Below are 14,491 nucleotides of genomic sequence, written 5' to 3' on the forward strand. Positions count from 1 at the left end.
GGCTGGAACGCAGTGGTGTGATCACGGCTCCCTGCAGCTCCGACTTCCCAGGCCCAAGCAGTTCTCCTGCCTCAGCCTCCAGAGGGGCTGCGACCACAGGCCTGCACCACCATGCCCAGTTAATATTTTGTATTTTTTGTGGAGACAGGGTCTCCCTACGTTGCCCAGGCTGGTCCCATACTCCTGGGCTCAAGTGATTTTACTGCCTCGGCATCCCACAGTGCCGAGATTTCAGACATGAGCCATCAGGCTTGGCTGTCTAAGTAGACATTTTTGAGGCTGGGCAGATTGCCTGAGCTCAGTAGTTCGAGACCAGCCTGGGCAACACAGTGAAACCCCGTCTCCACTGAAATACAAAAAAATTTAGCTGGGTGTCGTGGCGGGCACCTGTAATCCCAGTTACTTGGGAGGCTGAGGCAGGAGGATCGCATGAACCTGGGAGGTGGAGGTTGCAGTGGGCTGAGATTGTGCCACTGGACTCCAGCCTGGGCGACAGAACAAGACTCTATCTCCAAAAAACAAGACATTTTTGTGGTCACATTTGAGAGATGCTGCTGGCATCTGGTGGGTAGAGTCCAGGGATGCCACTAAACATCCCACAGTGGAAAGCCCCCTTACCCACCCCAGCAAGAATTATCTGGTCTAAAATATCAGTAGTGCTGAGGCCTAGTCCCCAGCAGGGCAGGGCAGGGGCAGATGTGAGTTGGGGAGCTGGCTGAGAGCCAGAGGGTAAGATGGATCAAGGGGTCAGGTGTGAGCCGGGAGGTTCAGGCAAGGGAGGCTGAAGTCGGAGCAGGGCAGGGCCAGGCAAGGCCGGGGAGCCAGGCAAGGACCCCTACGGTGTGGAGGGCAGGGCTAGGCTCCTGGGTCTCTGAGCACTGCCCAGTCTGGCTCTCCCTCCAGGCTACCCCCGACCATGGGATGGCAAGCAGGGCCGTACTTACAAAGGAGACCAGGGCGGCCAGTAGCAGGATGCGCACCAGGAGGTCCTGAAACTGTTCCAGCACCAGCTCCCACAGGGACTTCCCTGGGAACGGGGAGCACGCATGAGGCTGGGCCCCCACCACTGACCCTTCCCACTCAGAGCTGGGATGGCCTCGGAGACCTCCCGGCCCGTTCTCTCCTGCACTCGGAAGACAGAGAACCCAGGTCACTGAGAGGCACAGGTGGGTGATCCTGGGGCGCTCAGCAAGGCCTCCCTCGCTGGGAGAGGGAGTCACGATCTGACAGTGAACCACCCAGGGACGCTGTCTTGTGGCCTGGTGGCCCACCTTGGTGCCAGCCTCCCTGTGCCAGCCTCCCCGTGCCAGCCTCCCCATGCCAGCCTCACCTTCCTCGGTCGGGAGCTCTGCAGGATCCAGACAGCCACGGTGCCATGAGGAGACAAGAGAGGAGAGTCAGTGGGGACCTTGCGGGAGCCTGGTAGCATCCTCCTGCGGCGCCCACCCAGGTCCCCACAGCAGTCTGGATGTATCCTCAGGCCTCTCTGAGGTCACAGAATGGATAGTTTGATCCCAAATGCCTCCACCCCCCCACCCCCCACCCCACTCAGATTAAGGAAGACGAGCCAAGGGAGTCTTGGCTTGTCTTAAGGTGAGATCAGAGCCAAGAGGGTCCTTCCAGCCCCTCCAGTCCAGCCCCTCCCTGCCTCATTCATGGAGGGGAAACTGAGGTCTAGAAAAGAGGAACTCCCCACCCCTCCCCGCCGTCCTGGTCACACGGAGAGTGGGCTATTCTCATGGCTCACTGCATAGCCCTTCCTCGGAGGGCTGCATGGGTCTGTTCAACAACTCCCACCTCCACAGCAAGGCAGCCCCTCCCTCAAAGGAGAACAGCGGCCCAGGCTCCTTCCGCTCAGCTGGCCTCTGGCATCCCGGCTGCCCTAGGACCAGCTGCACCAGCCTGCTGAACCCCACCGCACAGGGGGCCTTCCCCTGGACAGGACCCCAGCAGCCAGCACCCTGCAGTGAGGATCCCTCCCATGGTGCGGTCCCCCACCCTGGTCCTGCACTCCAGGCAGCTCAGTGAAGACCCCCAGCGCCCCCATACCCAGTCCCAGTCCCACCCAGCACAGGGAAGAACGCTGTTTCCAAACTCCAACAGCACCAGCCCCACTGTAGCTGCTTTTTTGTTTTGAGACAGAGTCTCACTCTGTGCCCAGGCTGGAGTGTGGTGGTGCCATCTCAGCTCACTGCAACCTCCACCTCCTGGGTTCAAGCGATTCTCGTGCCTCAGCCTCCCTAGTAGCTGGGATTACAGGTGCGCACCACCACACCTGGCTATTTTTTTTTTATTTTTAGTAGAGATGGGGTTGCACTATATTGGCCAGGCTGATCTCGATCTCCTGACCTTGTGATCTGCCGGTATCGGCCTCCCGAAGTATTGGGATTACCAGCATGAGCCACCGAGCCCGGCCTAGGTGCTGGTTTTCGTCTCCAACATTTCCTGAAGCAGCTTTTGTATCGGGCAGAGCTGGCTGCCTCGGCCCCTGAAGTCTTGGAATCATTTTTCTTTTCTTTTTTTTTTTTTGAGACGGAGTTTCGCTCTTGTTACCCAGGCTGGAGTGCAATGGCGCGATCTCGGCTCACCGCAACCTCCGCCTCCTGGGTTCAGGCAATTCTCCTGCCTCAGCCTCCTGAGTAGCTGGGATTACAGGCACGCACCACCATGCCCAGCTAATTTTTTTGTATTTTTAGTAGAGATGGGGTTTCACCATGTTGACCAGGATGGTCTCGATCTCTTGACCTCGTGATCCACCCGCCTCGGCCTCCCAAAGTGCTGAGATTACAGGCTTGAGCCACCGCGCCCGGCCATCTTGGAATCATTTCTACAGCCTGCAGGGCAGGCGGTGGGGAGTTCGAGTCCTGCTTCACGGAGTGGAGACACAGCCTGGGCAAAGCTACACGGCTAGAGAGTGGGTCTGTGGGGGGCTGAGGGGGCGGGAGCAGGGCCCCGGAGGGTGGCTTGGAGAGGAGTCCCCTTTCCAGGCTGCTGTCTAACTGAGCCCTGCCTCCTCTTGTCCCTTGCCACTCTAGGGTCAGTCTCCAGACAGGCGGCATCTCCCCAAAGCTTTCTAGCCCTGCGGAGTGCAAGTCCCGCCCCCGGCTGGCCGTCTTCCACCTCGTCCTTCCTGCCCCTGGAAACGGGTCCTCGCCTCTGTCTACCTGTCTCTGCCTGCAGGCATTCTTTCCTAGGGAGCCCTCTCCCCGGACCACCTGTTTGAAGCTTTGGGATCTGCACCTGGCAGCAGAACCCTGGGGAGCATCAAGCAGCCCATCGGACTGCAGGAATCCAGGAGGGAAATACAGAACCTAAAAATACACTTTCTAGCATTTTCTCCAAAGTCCTATTTTAGGCAATGGCTGACATTTTCCGTGGAAAATGTAATCTCCAGTGTCCTGCGTCGAGATTAAAATCAAACAGACTTTTTTCCTTCTGATCTATTTAGCTGAGGCGAACAGGAAAGGCGGGGGGAGAGCCAGGCCTGGTTTTTGGGCCAATTCTCCAATGGAGCAGGGTGTGTTAGAAGCCGCCTCAGCCATGCCCCAGCCTCGAATCAGGATGGCGCTAACCTCCTGGCGCACATGCATGGGCCTGTGCCGTGCCCTACCCGGGAGACTCCTGGAACCCTGACCTTTACTTATTCCGGGAAAGGACGAGGCGTGGGGTGGGGAAGTGTGCCGTGGGGTCCCCGTGCCAGCTCTATTCCCTGTGCTTCGCCACAAAGGCCCCCACGATGCCGCCTGCCTGCCTCGGCTGATCTCTCAAGTTCTCCGTTCTCTTTTTTTATTTTATTTATTTATTTTTTTTTTGAGATGGAGTCTCACTCTGTTGTCCAGGCTGAAATGCAGTGGTGCAATCTTGGCTCACCACAACCTCCATCTCCCAGGTTCTAGCGATTTTCCTGCCTCAGTCTCCCGAGTAGCTGGGATTACAGGCACCCACCACCACGCACAGCTAATTTTTGTATTTTCAGTGGAGACAGGGTTTTGTCATGTTGGCCTGGCTGATCTCGAACTCCTGACTTCAGGTGATCCACCCACCTCGGCCTCCCAGAGTGCTGGGATTACAGGCACGAGCCGCTGCGCCCGGCCCAGTTCGCCTTTCCCTCCCTCTCCATGGGGATGATCTCCCCTCCTGCTCTCTGACCCACCCTAACCCAGGACCCACTCTTGGGTGCTCATTATGCTGTTCCCCAAATATGTCTGTTTCTCCCTACCTCGCACGCACATAGTAGGAAGGCACTTCGTGGCCCCCGGGTGGGTTTGAGAAGAGGGTGGGTACTCATGCCAGGATGGAACACTGACTTTTGGTGGGGACTTCTAGGAGGTCACTGTCCAGTAGAATGTTCTGTGACGGCAGACGTGTCCTCTCTCTGTGCTGGCCAGGACCACTAGCCACATGCAGCTGGTGAGCCCCTGCACTGTGACTAATTTCTAATTTGACTTTGATTTTCATGCATTTAAATGTGAAGAGCCAAGTGGCTGGAGCTCTTCTGACACTCTCTGACAGCAGCCAGCAGCCTGTGAGATGGTGAGGAAGGCACAGAGCCCCTGATGCCCAGCCTGCTGCCAGCACTCAGCAGGAGTGAGAAATGAGCCTCTGGTCGTTCAAGCCTCTGAGATTCGGAGGCGATTGCTGCAGTCACGTAGCTGACCCTGACTGATAGCCCCCTCCACCCAAACCTGGCTCCACCGCAAGGCTCTGCTCTCACCCCGCCCGCCGGGGAGCCCTGACCTGCCCCTGAGTCCTGCCCACACAGCCTGCTCCTGGTGAGGCCTTGAGCTTCGTTTGGGCGGTGGGGTACCCACAGCCACCTTGAAGGGCTGCTGTGGCGACCAGCACCATCATCACTACTAAGAGCCACATTTACTGAGCGCCTGCCAAGCAATGTACCAGGCACCTTCCCACATCATCTCCAGACAATGGGAAGACACCAGGGACCGAGCGCGTGAGGTGCTTAGCAGAGGTAACAGCAGCGGCTGGCAGCGTCCCAGACACCCTGCCAACTCCTTGCGTGCCTTATTCTCACGATCCTCAAACAAGCTGGGAAGGAGGATGCCATTGTCACGCCCATTTTACAGAGCACAGAACAGAGAGGTTGAGTGACTCGTTCAGGGTCACACAGCGGCGGGGAGGCAGGGAAGGGTTTTGGGTGCAGGCCTCCTGGTTCTTGACCCCCTGCTGTGGGCCTGCTGCGCTGACTCTCAGGCGGTCCGGCCTTCCCTCCTCCACTCTCTTTACCACCCACCCAAGGTCATGTGAACACCCGAGGTGTCCCATGTCCTGATTATCAGGCTGGATGCCCTCATCCCATCAATAGGCATGCCCCTCTGTATAGACCCCAGAGCCACAGCCCAAATCCTCCAGTCCGAAAGGCCCTGCTGGCCTCCCCGATGGTGTCTGAGGGGTTCACCAGGCACTGCCTGCCCAGGCCTGGTCTGCTTCAAATGCACCCCCAAAGGACCCAAGTCTCCCCTCACATGAATGAGTCCCAGGGTGACGGACGGAGCCCAGGGCTGGGAGAGCCCCGCCCCGGGAGTTCCTGGAAGACGCTGGCTCCTTCCTTGCTCTCCCCGCAGGCTGCATATTGGGGACTGAGACAGTTCCCCTTGAAATGGTGGCCTTGGGCCTCCAGCAGTGCCAGATGTCCCATCTGTTCCACGGGAGAGTTCCCTGGCTCTGCCCACTCAGTGCCACCCACTGGGCTGCAGGGAGCAGAGGCAGGGCCGGGAGGTGCCACTCCCTCTGAGAGCCACAGTGGGGCCGACCACCATTCTTATCTGAGCCTCTGCCACGGTGGCCCCTGCCCTGGCTCATGTGGCCGGACTGAGAGGGCCTGTGTCAAGGAGGCCCAGCGTGTAGGCCTGGCAGTCAGCCTGCGGTCCTGGGGACAAAAGGCAGGTGATCGGAGAAGCTTTGTGGCTTAAAGAAGGAATCTGGACCAGAGGGCTCAAGTTCGAATCCTGCTCTACCTCACGGTTCTTCCGTGGCCACAGGCAAGTTACCTAATCCTCTGCTTCTCCATCTGCAAAAAAAGAGTGATACTGGTGAGTGCCTCGCAAGGATGCCGGAGGATTCAATGGCACACATAGAGCAGGTGGAAGGCACAGCTCACAGCTCACAAGCTGCAGTCATCACCACTTGCTGAGATATAAGCTCTAGGGCAGCGGACTTGGCTAAGGGCAGTGTCCCCAGCACCCAGAGCGGCTCCTGGTACACGCAGCTGCTCAGTAAATGTATGTGATGAATGCCTGGCCCTGCCTCGGTCCTGCTCATAGAGCTTCTGGGCTGTCCTGGGTCTACAGAATAAACACCACCCTTAGCTCAGCGTTCAGGGCTTTCCTGGACCTCCCGCACCTGCCCTTCCAGGATCACACATGTACCCCAGCGTACATCTGTCCCTCTGGACGCCAAGCCTCAGGGTTGCCACCCTTCTTGCTTATTTATAATTGACAAATCATAATTGCATCTATTTATGGGGTCCAGCATGATGTGTTGATAACCCCGTTTTACAAACCTTCCCCTCCTTATACATATATGTGTGTATATGTATATTACATGTATAAGTATATAAATGTTATGTATGTACATAACATAATATATACATACACACACACACATATATATATATATATATGTATTTTTTTTATTTTTTAGACAGAGTCTCGCTCTGTTGCCCAGGCTGGAGTGCAGTGGTGCAATCTCCGTTCACTGCAACCTCAGCCTCTGGGTTCAAGCGATTCTCCTGCCTCAGCCTCCCAAGTACCTGGGATTACAGGCAGCTGCCACCTCGCCCGGCTAATTTTTTATCTTTATTTTTAGTAGAGACAGGGTTTTACCATGTTGGCCAGTCTGGTCTCAAACTCCTGACTTCAAGTGAGCCACCCGCCTCGGCCTCCCAAAGCTCTGGGATCCCAAAGTGCTAGGCACCGCGGCCAGCCTTCCTCCTCCGGTATTTGGCTTGTGCCATTCCTTTTGTCCACAGCACCGTCCCATCTCGTCATCTCAACCCCTTTCCAGGAAGGCTCCTTTGAAAAGCCCCTCCCCTGCTTGGTCGCTGTGCCCTTCTCTGACCAGCCGTCAGTGCTGGGATCTCCCTCCATGCTGGAGCCCGGCCAGGGCGGGGTGGGGCTGAGTTACCCCCACGTGGATGCTGAGTCCTCACAGTAATTGTTGATTCGGTTGCTTCATGGTGCAGGCCTGGGTCCTGAGCCCACAGTCCAGAGCCAGGGAGAAGCATGTAAGAGATGGCCCTGACCTGCCCCCAGGCTCCACACACCACCTGCTCCCTCATCGTCCCCACTCCTTCCTTCTCGAAACACGGAAAACTGGTATTTCAGCTTCTAAATGTCAGTTCCAGGCTAGCACTCAGCCAGGTCTTCCTCAAAAGTAAATTTGCAGAGCAATTAAATCGTCACTTGCAGAGTCAGGGACAGGCCCTGGCTGGGCACGGCACGCCCAGCCCACCTGGCCCTGCCTGTGTCTCCTGGGTCCACCTAGAGTGGACACCTGACCCAGCGGTGCGGGGGCTGCTGCGGGGCCTTGGGAAGTAGTGCTCCCTCTGCAGAGGGGCCTGCGGCGCACCTGGCTCATCCGGAGCTGCAGATGAAGGGTTTGCTCAGCAGCTAACGCCCCATTACACTGTGGGAAAAACGAGGCCCCGCCTTAGGGTGTCAGAGGGTGAGGGGGACCGGCCGGGCAGGCCTGATGCTGCTCCCGGGGGGCTTTGGCTGCCCAGCAGGGGCCAGTGGGAGTGAAAACTAGGGTGAAGCATGAAAGACCTGGAGCTTCCAAAGGGCTGCAGGCAAAACACACCCTCTCAGATCCTGCAGTGCCTTTAGGGGACCTCAGGGTCCTGTCCCTGCTATCCTGAGGAGCAGCAAGTCCAAGGAGGGGGCCCAAGGCCACCCGGCAAGCAGGGCCACTCACATCACCCCTCCTTCTGACACCCTCCGTTCCTCTTGGCCTGGTTTCCGTGGGCTGCGCATAGGGGCTGCCCGAGTTTCAGTGCCAACTAGGGCCTGGAACTTATTTGAGGGCAGCAAATAAGGCCACAGCCAAGAGGCTGCTGGAAGGAGTCTAAATCCGGACCACCTACCCCACCTGGCAGCCCTGGGGCCAAGACACGCACTGCAGATGGGCAGCATGTGGCCTGGGAAGGCAGGTTCCGTCCAGCCTGCCGGTCCCGGGAGACGTCCCGGGATCTGCCCGACTCCCACGTCGCCCGGCTCTCGGGGCCTTTAGGTACTGTGCAACCCGTCTGGTGGCTCCTTAGCATATGAAAAGATGTGACTTTAAACAGAAGGATGCAAAACAAACCTATGAGGGGACACTTCCGTAGGCACAGATCAAACCGCCTGATCCCACCCTGCAAGACGAGGCGGTGAAGAACGAGCCAGTCAGTCAGCACAACCGCAAAGAACAATTTAGTGACAGCCGACGACGATGCTGAAAACATACACCCACTTGCACCCCACAGCTCCACCCCCAGGAATGCAGCCTTTGGTGATATTGGCAAGTGTGTGACATAATGTGGCAACAATGTTGCGTGTCATAGCAGAGGCTGCGGACAACACAAGCTCCACCAGAAGTCAGGGAAAAGCCACATGCGAAGTCCCCACAGCCACGAGGAAGCCCGCCCAGGCTCCTCCTGGCACCCGCTCCAAGAATGACCGTCAAGGTCAAAGCAGGGGCAAAGGGCGCCCAGCCTCCTCCCGCTTCTGTGTGGGAACAGATCACAGATCTCGGCTCCAGATGTGTGTCTGCACGGACGGTCTCGGGAAGCACACACAAGAAACTGGGAGGATGGGAAACGGGTGGCTGGGGACAGGGTCGGAGGCTTTCTGTGGACCTTTTGTACCCCTTGAATGATGCACTGTGCACATTTTTATTCAAAAAAAATTAAAAAGGGCCAGGCACGGTGGCTCACGCCTGTAATCCCAGCACTTTGGGAGCCCGAGGCAGGTGGATCACGAGGTCAAGAGATCGAGACCATGCTGGCCAACATGGTGAAACCCCGTCTCTACTAAAAATACAAAAAATTAGCTGGGCATGGTGGCGCGTGCCTGTAATCCCAGCTACTCGGGAGGCTGAGGGAAGAGAATCGCTTGAACTTGGGAGGTGGAGGTTGTAGTGAGCCATGATCGCACCACTGCACTCCAGCCTGGGCAAGAGAGTAAGACTCTGTCTCAAAAATAAAAAAAAGAATAAAAATAAATAAATAAGATATAAAAGCCCCCCAAGGCAGCTGCACTCTGAGTACCTCTGTCACCTGCAAAGTGGGCTCACAGAAGGTGCTGGGGCCAGGAGCCTCCCCGCCCTCTCTTCGTTAGGGGTTGGGAGAGGTGGTGTTTTGTGTGTAAGTGGAGGGGGTCCAGGCTAGCATGCTCACCAACCGCTGAGGCTCCCCAGCTCTGAAGTGTCTGCAGTGAGGGAGGAGGGTGGGAGGGTGGGGGTGGGGGTGGGATCGCCAGTCCCTGCCGCCCTTCCTCCCTCCCCCGGCAGATTTGCAAGCTTCAGGACTTAGGCAAATGACTTCCTTGTGGTTTCCAGCACTACCGAGCTTGCAGATGCACAGACTCCCGGGGTGGGGAGAACACAGGTCTCTGGGGTGTCCCTTCTACCCACAGGCCCCGCCCACCCTTTCACCCAGCTTGTGGCCAAGAGCCCGCCCCAGCCTCTTCTGCGATGGGCAAGGATGACTTGATGTCTGTGACCTCACTAAAGACTCACAAACAACGCTGGGAGATGAGTTCTATGGTAGCCTCACTTACGCTGAGGAAACTGAGGCACAGAGCAGCAAAGAGGCCGGGCCAGCATCGCACATCTATGAAGGGGCAGGGCCAGGCTTCAGAGCCTCTTCAGCCCCACCCCAGCAGCTGTGCTAGGACACCTGCGTCTCCTCCTCAAGCCACGGCAAGCGTGAGGCAGGAAGGAACAGCTGGCTCCCCTCTGCTCACCTCATGACTTCTGGAGCCCTGAAAGTCCCCCAGCCACGACTAGTGATCTGAGCAAACCGCCCTCTGGGGACCCCAGGAGCCTGGAGGCAAAGCTGAAATAGCTGCTGCCAGCTGACCCAAACTTCTAGACAGGTGCCGACACCAGGGTTCCGGAGCCTGCAGAACTTGTGACGCTCTTGTACAGATAGGGAAACTGAGGCCTGGAGAGGAGCAGGTACCCAGTGCTAGCTCCACCACCTACTGTGTGACCTCGGGCAAGTGGTTTAACATGTAGGTGCCTCCGTTTCCTCCTGTATAAAATGGGGATGACAACTCTCTTACGGAGTTGTTTTGGGGCAAGAAATGAGATAATAGATGAAAAATGCTGAGAACAGTGCTTGGCACATAGTAAGTGCTCAGTGAACATTAGCTTTTATTATTACTACTATCAAGGCCCAGAGGATCCTGGGGAGCCCAGCAATACCCCTCCCCAACTTTCCCTATCGCACTCAACACACATCCACCCTCTGAGGGCCAACACACCACATCAAGCCCACAGCCTTCCCCATCACCCCACACAGACCTGTCACAGCCAGGGCACCCCAAGGTCTCAGCTAACCAAATAACTGGTGGGGAAGGCTGGGGCTCCTCCCTCTCAGTCGGTTTCTCCTCTGCTGGACCAATGAAGACATGATGTCCGCACAGAGACAGACCTTGCCTGGGGTCCCACAGGAGCAGAATTTGTGCAATCCCAGGGGCAGGTCAAGGGCTGGGAATCAGGATTCCGAAGCAGAGGCTACAGCAGCACAGAAGAGGCAGTAGGACCCCAGATCTGCCTGCCTCAGCCCACCCCAGCCCACCCCAGGGTCAGAGGCAGACCAGGCTGCCCGGCTCCCCTGCAGCAAAGCACAGCCTCCCTGCCAAGTCACTAATGGGGGATATTAAATAATATTTATCTCCCCAGTTCCTCCCACAGCTCAACTAAATATAGCAACTAATTTTTTTGCAAAAGGATTTCTGCTCCAGAAAGATAATATTTACATAAGAGGTGGGTTTCATAAACCAATACAAAACCCAAAAGTCCTTTTCTGACAGCTCTTCCTAATTTCCGGGCTAGCCTAAGTCGTAGGATCCCAGAGCTGGAATACCTTCCCTTCCGGCTGGCTGGGAACCCCGAAAGGGCAAGAATCCAAGTCCCCAAAGGATGCAGACCCCTGCTGCACCCCAGAGATGGTGGGGACATTTCTCCCGGGACTCCTCACGCTCTGCTCCGTACTGAGGGGATGAGCAAAGGGGTGGCAGGTCCTGCCTGCAGGAACGTGGGGAGGGCATCTCTATCTTCTACCCTCATGGGACCTCCAAGGTGCCAGGCCACACCAGGACAGTACCCAGTGGCACTCAATGTGCCTTTTGGCAGAAAAGATCCCCACTCTCCTTTGAAGGAGGTGAGGAAGAAATGATACCCCTCCGCCCGAACAGCAGGGCCCTGAAGGCTCCCTCCCTGCTCAGAGATGGGAAAGGCCTCCCTGGCAGCTCCCCCAGGCCTTGATTCCACCACCTCAGGAAGGTGGGACTCCCGCCTCAGCAGTTCAAAGCCCCCACCGACTCCGCCAGCCACATCCGCTTCGGGTGCAGAAAGAGGAAGACCTGGGGGTGGGGGTGGGGGTGGGGGTGGGGGGTGGGGGCCCCAAGGCCGCTAGCTGAGGAGAGGCACCTTCTCAGGCGTTTTCTGGAGCTCTCGGGGGAGACCCTGGGGCCAGCTGGGAAGCTGAGCCCGAGTCTGCGGCCGTCGGTCGCCGGCCGGGTCAGCGCTGCACCTGCAAGATGCCGGCGGGGGCTGCGCGGCGCGGCGCCGGGGGGGAGTACGATCCAGGATGGGGTGGAAAACGCTTGCAGGGTGGACGGGGCCGGGGTGCAGGTGGGATGTCCGGAAGGTGCCAGGCGCACGGAGCGTCGGGTTTCCCAAGCCCGAACCCGCCCCCAGTCCCCTGCGCCCGCGAAGGTGGCCGCGCAGCCCCGGGCGCCCCGAGAGCATCCGAAGAGGCTTCCGGAGCCCTCGCTTCCTGCCCGCCCGCCTGCCCGCAGGGGCCGAGAGCCGGGTGGGGAGAGGACCGCTCCGCCGCCGCCGCCGGGGACGGAGGGGAAACAGCCTGCGGCGCGCGCGGCCCCGCTCCCCTGCCAGGCCCTCGCGCTCACCGTTGGGGCCGTAGCGCTCCCGCGCCTCGTTCACCTGCTCCGGGCTCAGGCCGCCCTCGGCTGTCACCGAGAAGTGGCTCAGCACGTCGGCGGCCGGGAGCAGGTGCGCCGCCTCCATGCCGCCCGCCCGGCCGTCCGCGCAGTCCGCGCAGTCCGCACCGTCGACGCTGCCTCTCCGCGGGGCTACAGCGCGGAGCGCGGGGGGCTTGGGCGCGGGTGGGCGCCGCGCAAGGCCATGTCTGCGCTGGGACCTTCCCCGACGGCAGTGGCGGCTGCGGCACAGGCCCGCGCCAGGATGCTGCGCCCGGGGCTCCCTCCCCGGGGCGGGGCGGCGCGGGGCCCGCCCCCATCACACCCCTTCCGGCCGCCCTCCCAGCCCGCCGCGCCCCAGGGCGCACCGCCGGGGCCGCCAGCCAGTGCGGCCGAGGGGAAACTGAGGCCGCCGGCCGGACGCGCGGCCCGGGGCAGGGGGGTCCTGGTCCGGATCCGCAGAGCTGCTGGGGGTGGGATCTGGCGAGAGCCGGGGCGGGCGGCGGAGCGCGGGGCTCTGGGCTGCGAGTCGCCTCCTCTGAGCCCTCCCCGGCCGGGGCGTCCGGCTTCCCAGCTAGACCTCTGCGAAGTGGATCCAGAGGGAGCCCAAAAGCCTGTGAGGAAGCGGGGCTCTTCGAGAGGGGAGTGCTGGGTATTTTCCTTATTTGGCGTTTCTTTATTCTTTCTTCTTTTCCAATGCCCACCCAGGAGGGGTTCTTCCCCAGAACCTCTAACAAGGAACCGGCGCAGAAGAAAGTTCAGAAAACCCGGCTGGCTACCCTAGGCTTCCACCGTCACCCCCGCAGGAAATGTGACCAGGGAGCAGGGGTGGGGCTCCCCAGAGGGGCCCGAGGGGTGCTGTGGGGGGCTTTGCCCAGGGCTCCCAGGGGACTGACCCCGGCCCAGGGAGGGCGAGGGATGGAGGGGCGCACTCCAGCGCTCCCCGGCTCCAGCCGCTCCGGGAGTGCCGGGAGAAGCGGCTTCGGGGCAGAGGAGGAAGTCGCAGGAAGGCAGAAACCACGCGCCAGGCCGAAAGGAGGAGCTAAGAAAACAACCTGATCGCCGCTCCCTCCACCTCGAGGGACAGCCTCCGCGCCCCACTCCCCCAGCCTCCGCCTGCCTCCCCCGCGAACTGGGCTCTGTGTCTAAAGCCTCAGCCTCTGCCAGCCAAGGCTGCTTGGGGTCATAGATGCCAGGATAGAGCCCACGCAGCTGGCTGTCAAACCCGAAACCCTTCATGCTCCACAGCCAGGAGCTTTCCGCCGCTGCAACACAGGCCCCCCCACCCCACACCTGAAAGCCTCAACTTCCAGCCTTGCCTGGAGCCGCTGACCCCCACCCAGATCATGCACACCCCAGCTTCTGAGCTCTTCCTCCCGGGACCGGACCGGGATCTTCCTCCTCTCCGCCTCTCACAGCCCCCCTGAGCAAACACGCTCCCTGAGGACCGGCTGGAGGAAAGGTTCTTCGTGGCTTTTGATGGGTGGTCCCGGTGGATACCCGGTATCAGCTGCGCCCCAGCCTGCCGCTGTGGAGCCAGAGGAATGCTGGGTTTCTGTCTGTGGCTCCTCCCGGCCTGTTATTTTATGTACTGTTTCCATTATTATTATTTTTTTCTTTTTTTCGAGGGAGTCTCACTCTGTCACCAGGCTGGAGTGCAGTGTTGACAGCTCGGCTCACTGCAGCCTCCACCTCCCCGGTCCGAGTGATTCTCCTGCCTCAGCTTCCTGAGAAGCTGGGATCACAGGCACCTGCCATCATGCCTGGCTAATTTTTTTTTTTTTTTTAAGAGAAGGGGTTTTGCCACATTGGGAAGGCTTGTCTCAAACTCTCGACCTCAGGTGATCCGCCCACCTCAGCCTCTGGAGTAGCTGGGATTATAGGCATGAGCCACTACCCCCAGCTCATATTATTATTATTATTATTTTGGTAGAGACAGGGTTTCACCATGTTCCCCAGGCTGGTCTCAAACTCCTGGACTCAAGCAATCCACCCGCTTTGGCCTCCCAAAGTGCTGGGATTACAGGTGTAAACCACCATGCCACGCTCAGCCTGGCATTTTAGATCTCAAGTTCGATATTCCCAGAGATTTCCACCCGATCCCTTTCTCCCCCACTGCTGTAGTCCACACAATCCCAACTGTATCCCTAAATTGCCAGGAAAAATGTCAGCCAGGACGTGACTGAACAGAGCCTCGAAGCTCCCGGCTAGACTCCTTTCCCAGTCCCACGAAGCCCTAGGCCTGTGAGCAGCTGGGAAACCCTGGCTCAGCCCTACATGCATCTCGGGGTCCGACTCCTCCTCTGCCAGCCCTGGGGACCTTA

At 58.9% G+C, this 14,491-nt stretch overlaps 1 protein-coding gene across 6 annotated transcripts in view; it reads right to left on the minus strand.

Annotated features, from left to right (window-relative positions):
• The window catches only part of ATP2A3 (ATPase sarcoplasmic/endoplasmic reticulum Ca2+ transporting 3), a 39,193-nt gene extending 26,754 nt beyond the window's left edge, over positions 1-12,439 (minus strand). For 4 of the 6 annotated variants that reach the window (XM_039476467.1, XM_039476466.1, XM_074388373.1 and 1 more), the window contains exons 1-3: positions 12,138-12,439; positions 1,331-1,348; positions 945-1,027 (exon numbers count right to left, since the gene is read on the minus strand). In XM_039476467.1, the coding sequence (XP_039332401.1) occupies positions 945-1,027; positions 1,331-1,348; positions 12,138-12,255 (219 nt within the window). In that variant the 5' untranslated portion in view covers positions 12,256-12,439. Of the gene's footprint in view, positions 1-944; positions 1,028-1,330; positions 1,349-5,975; positions 11,582-12,137 lie in introns of those variants that run through there. The other 2 variants (XM_074388375.1, XM_074388374.1) reach the window with 2 other exon arrangements.
• Positions 12,440-14,491: the final 2,052 nt, after the last annotated feature.

Source organism: Saimiri boliviensis, chromosome 17 (genome assembly GCF_048565385.1).
Source record: "Saimiri boliviensis isolate mSaiBol1 chromosome 17, mSaiBol1.pri, whole genome shotgun sequence".
Taxonomy (NCBI): Eukaryota; Metazoa; Chordata; class Mammalia; order Primates; family Cebidae; genus Saimiri; species Saimiri boliviensis.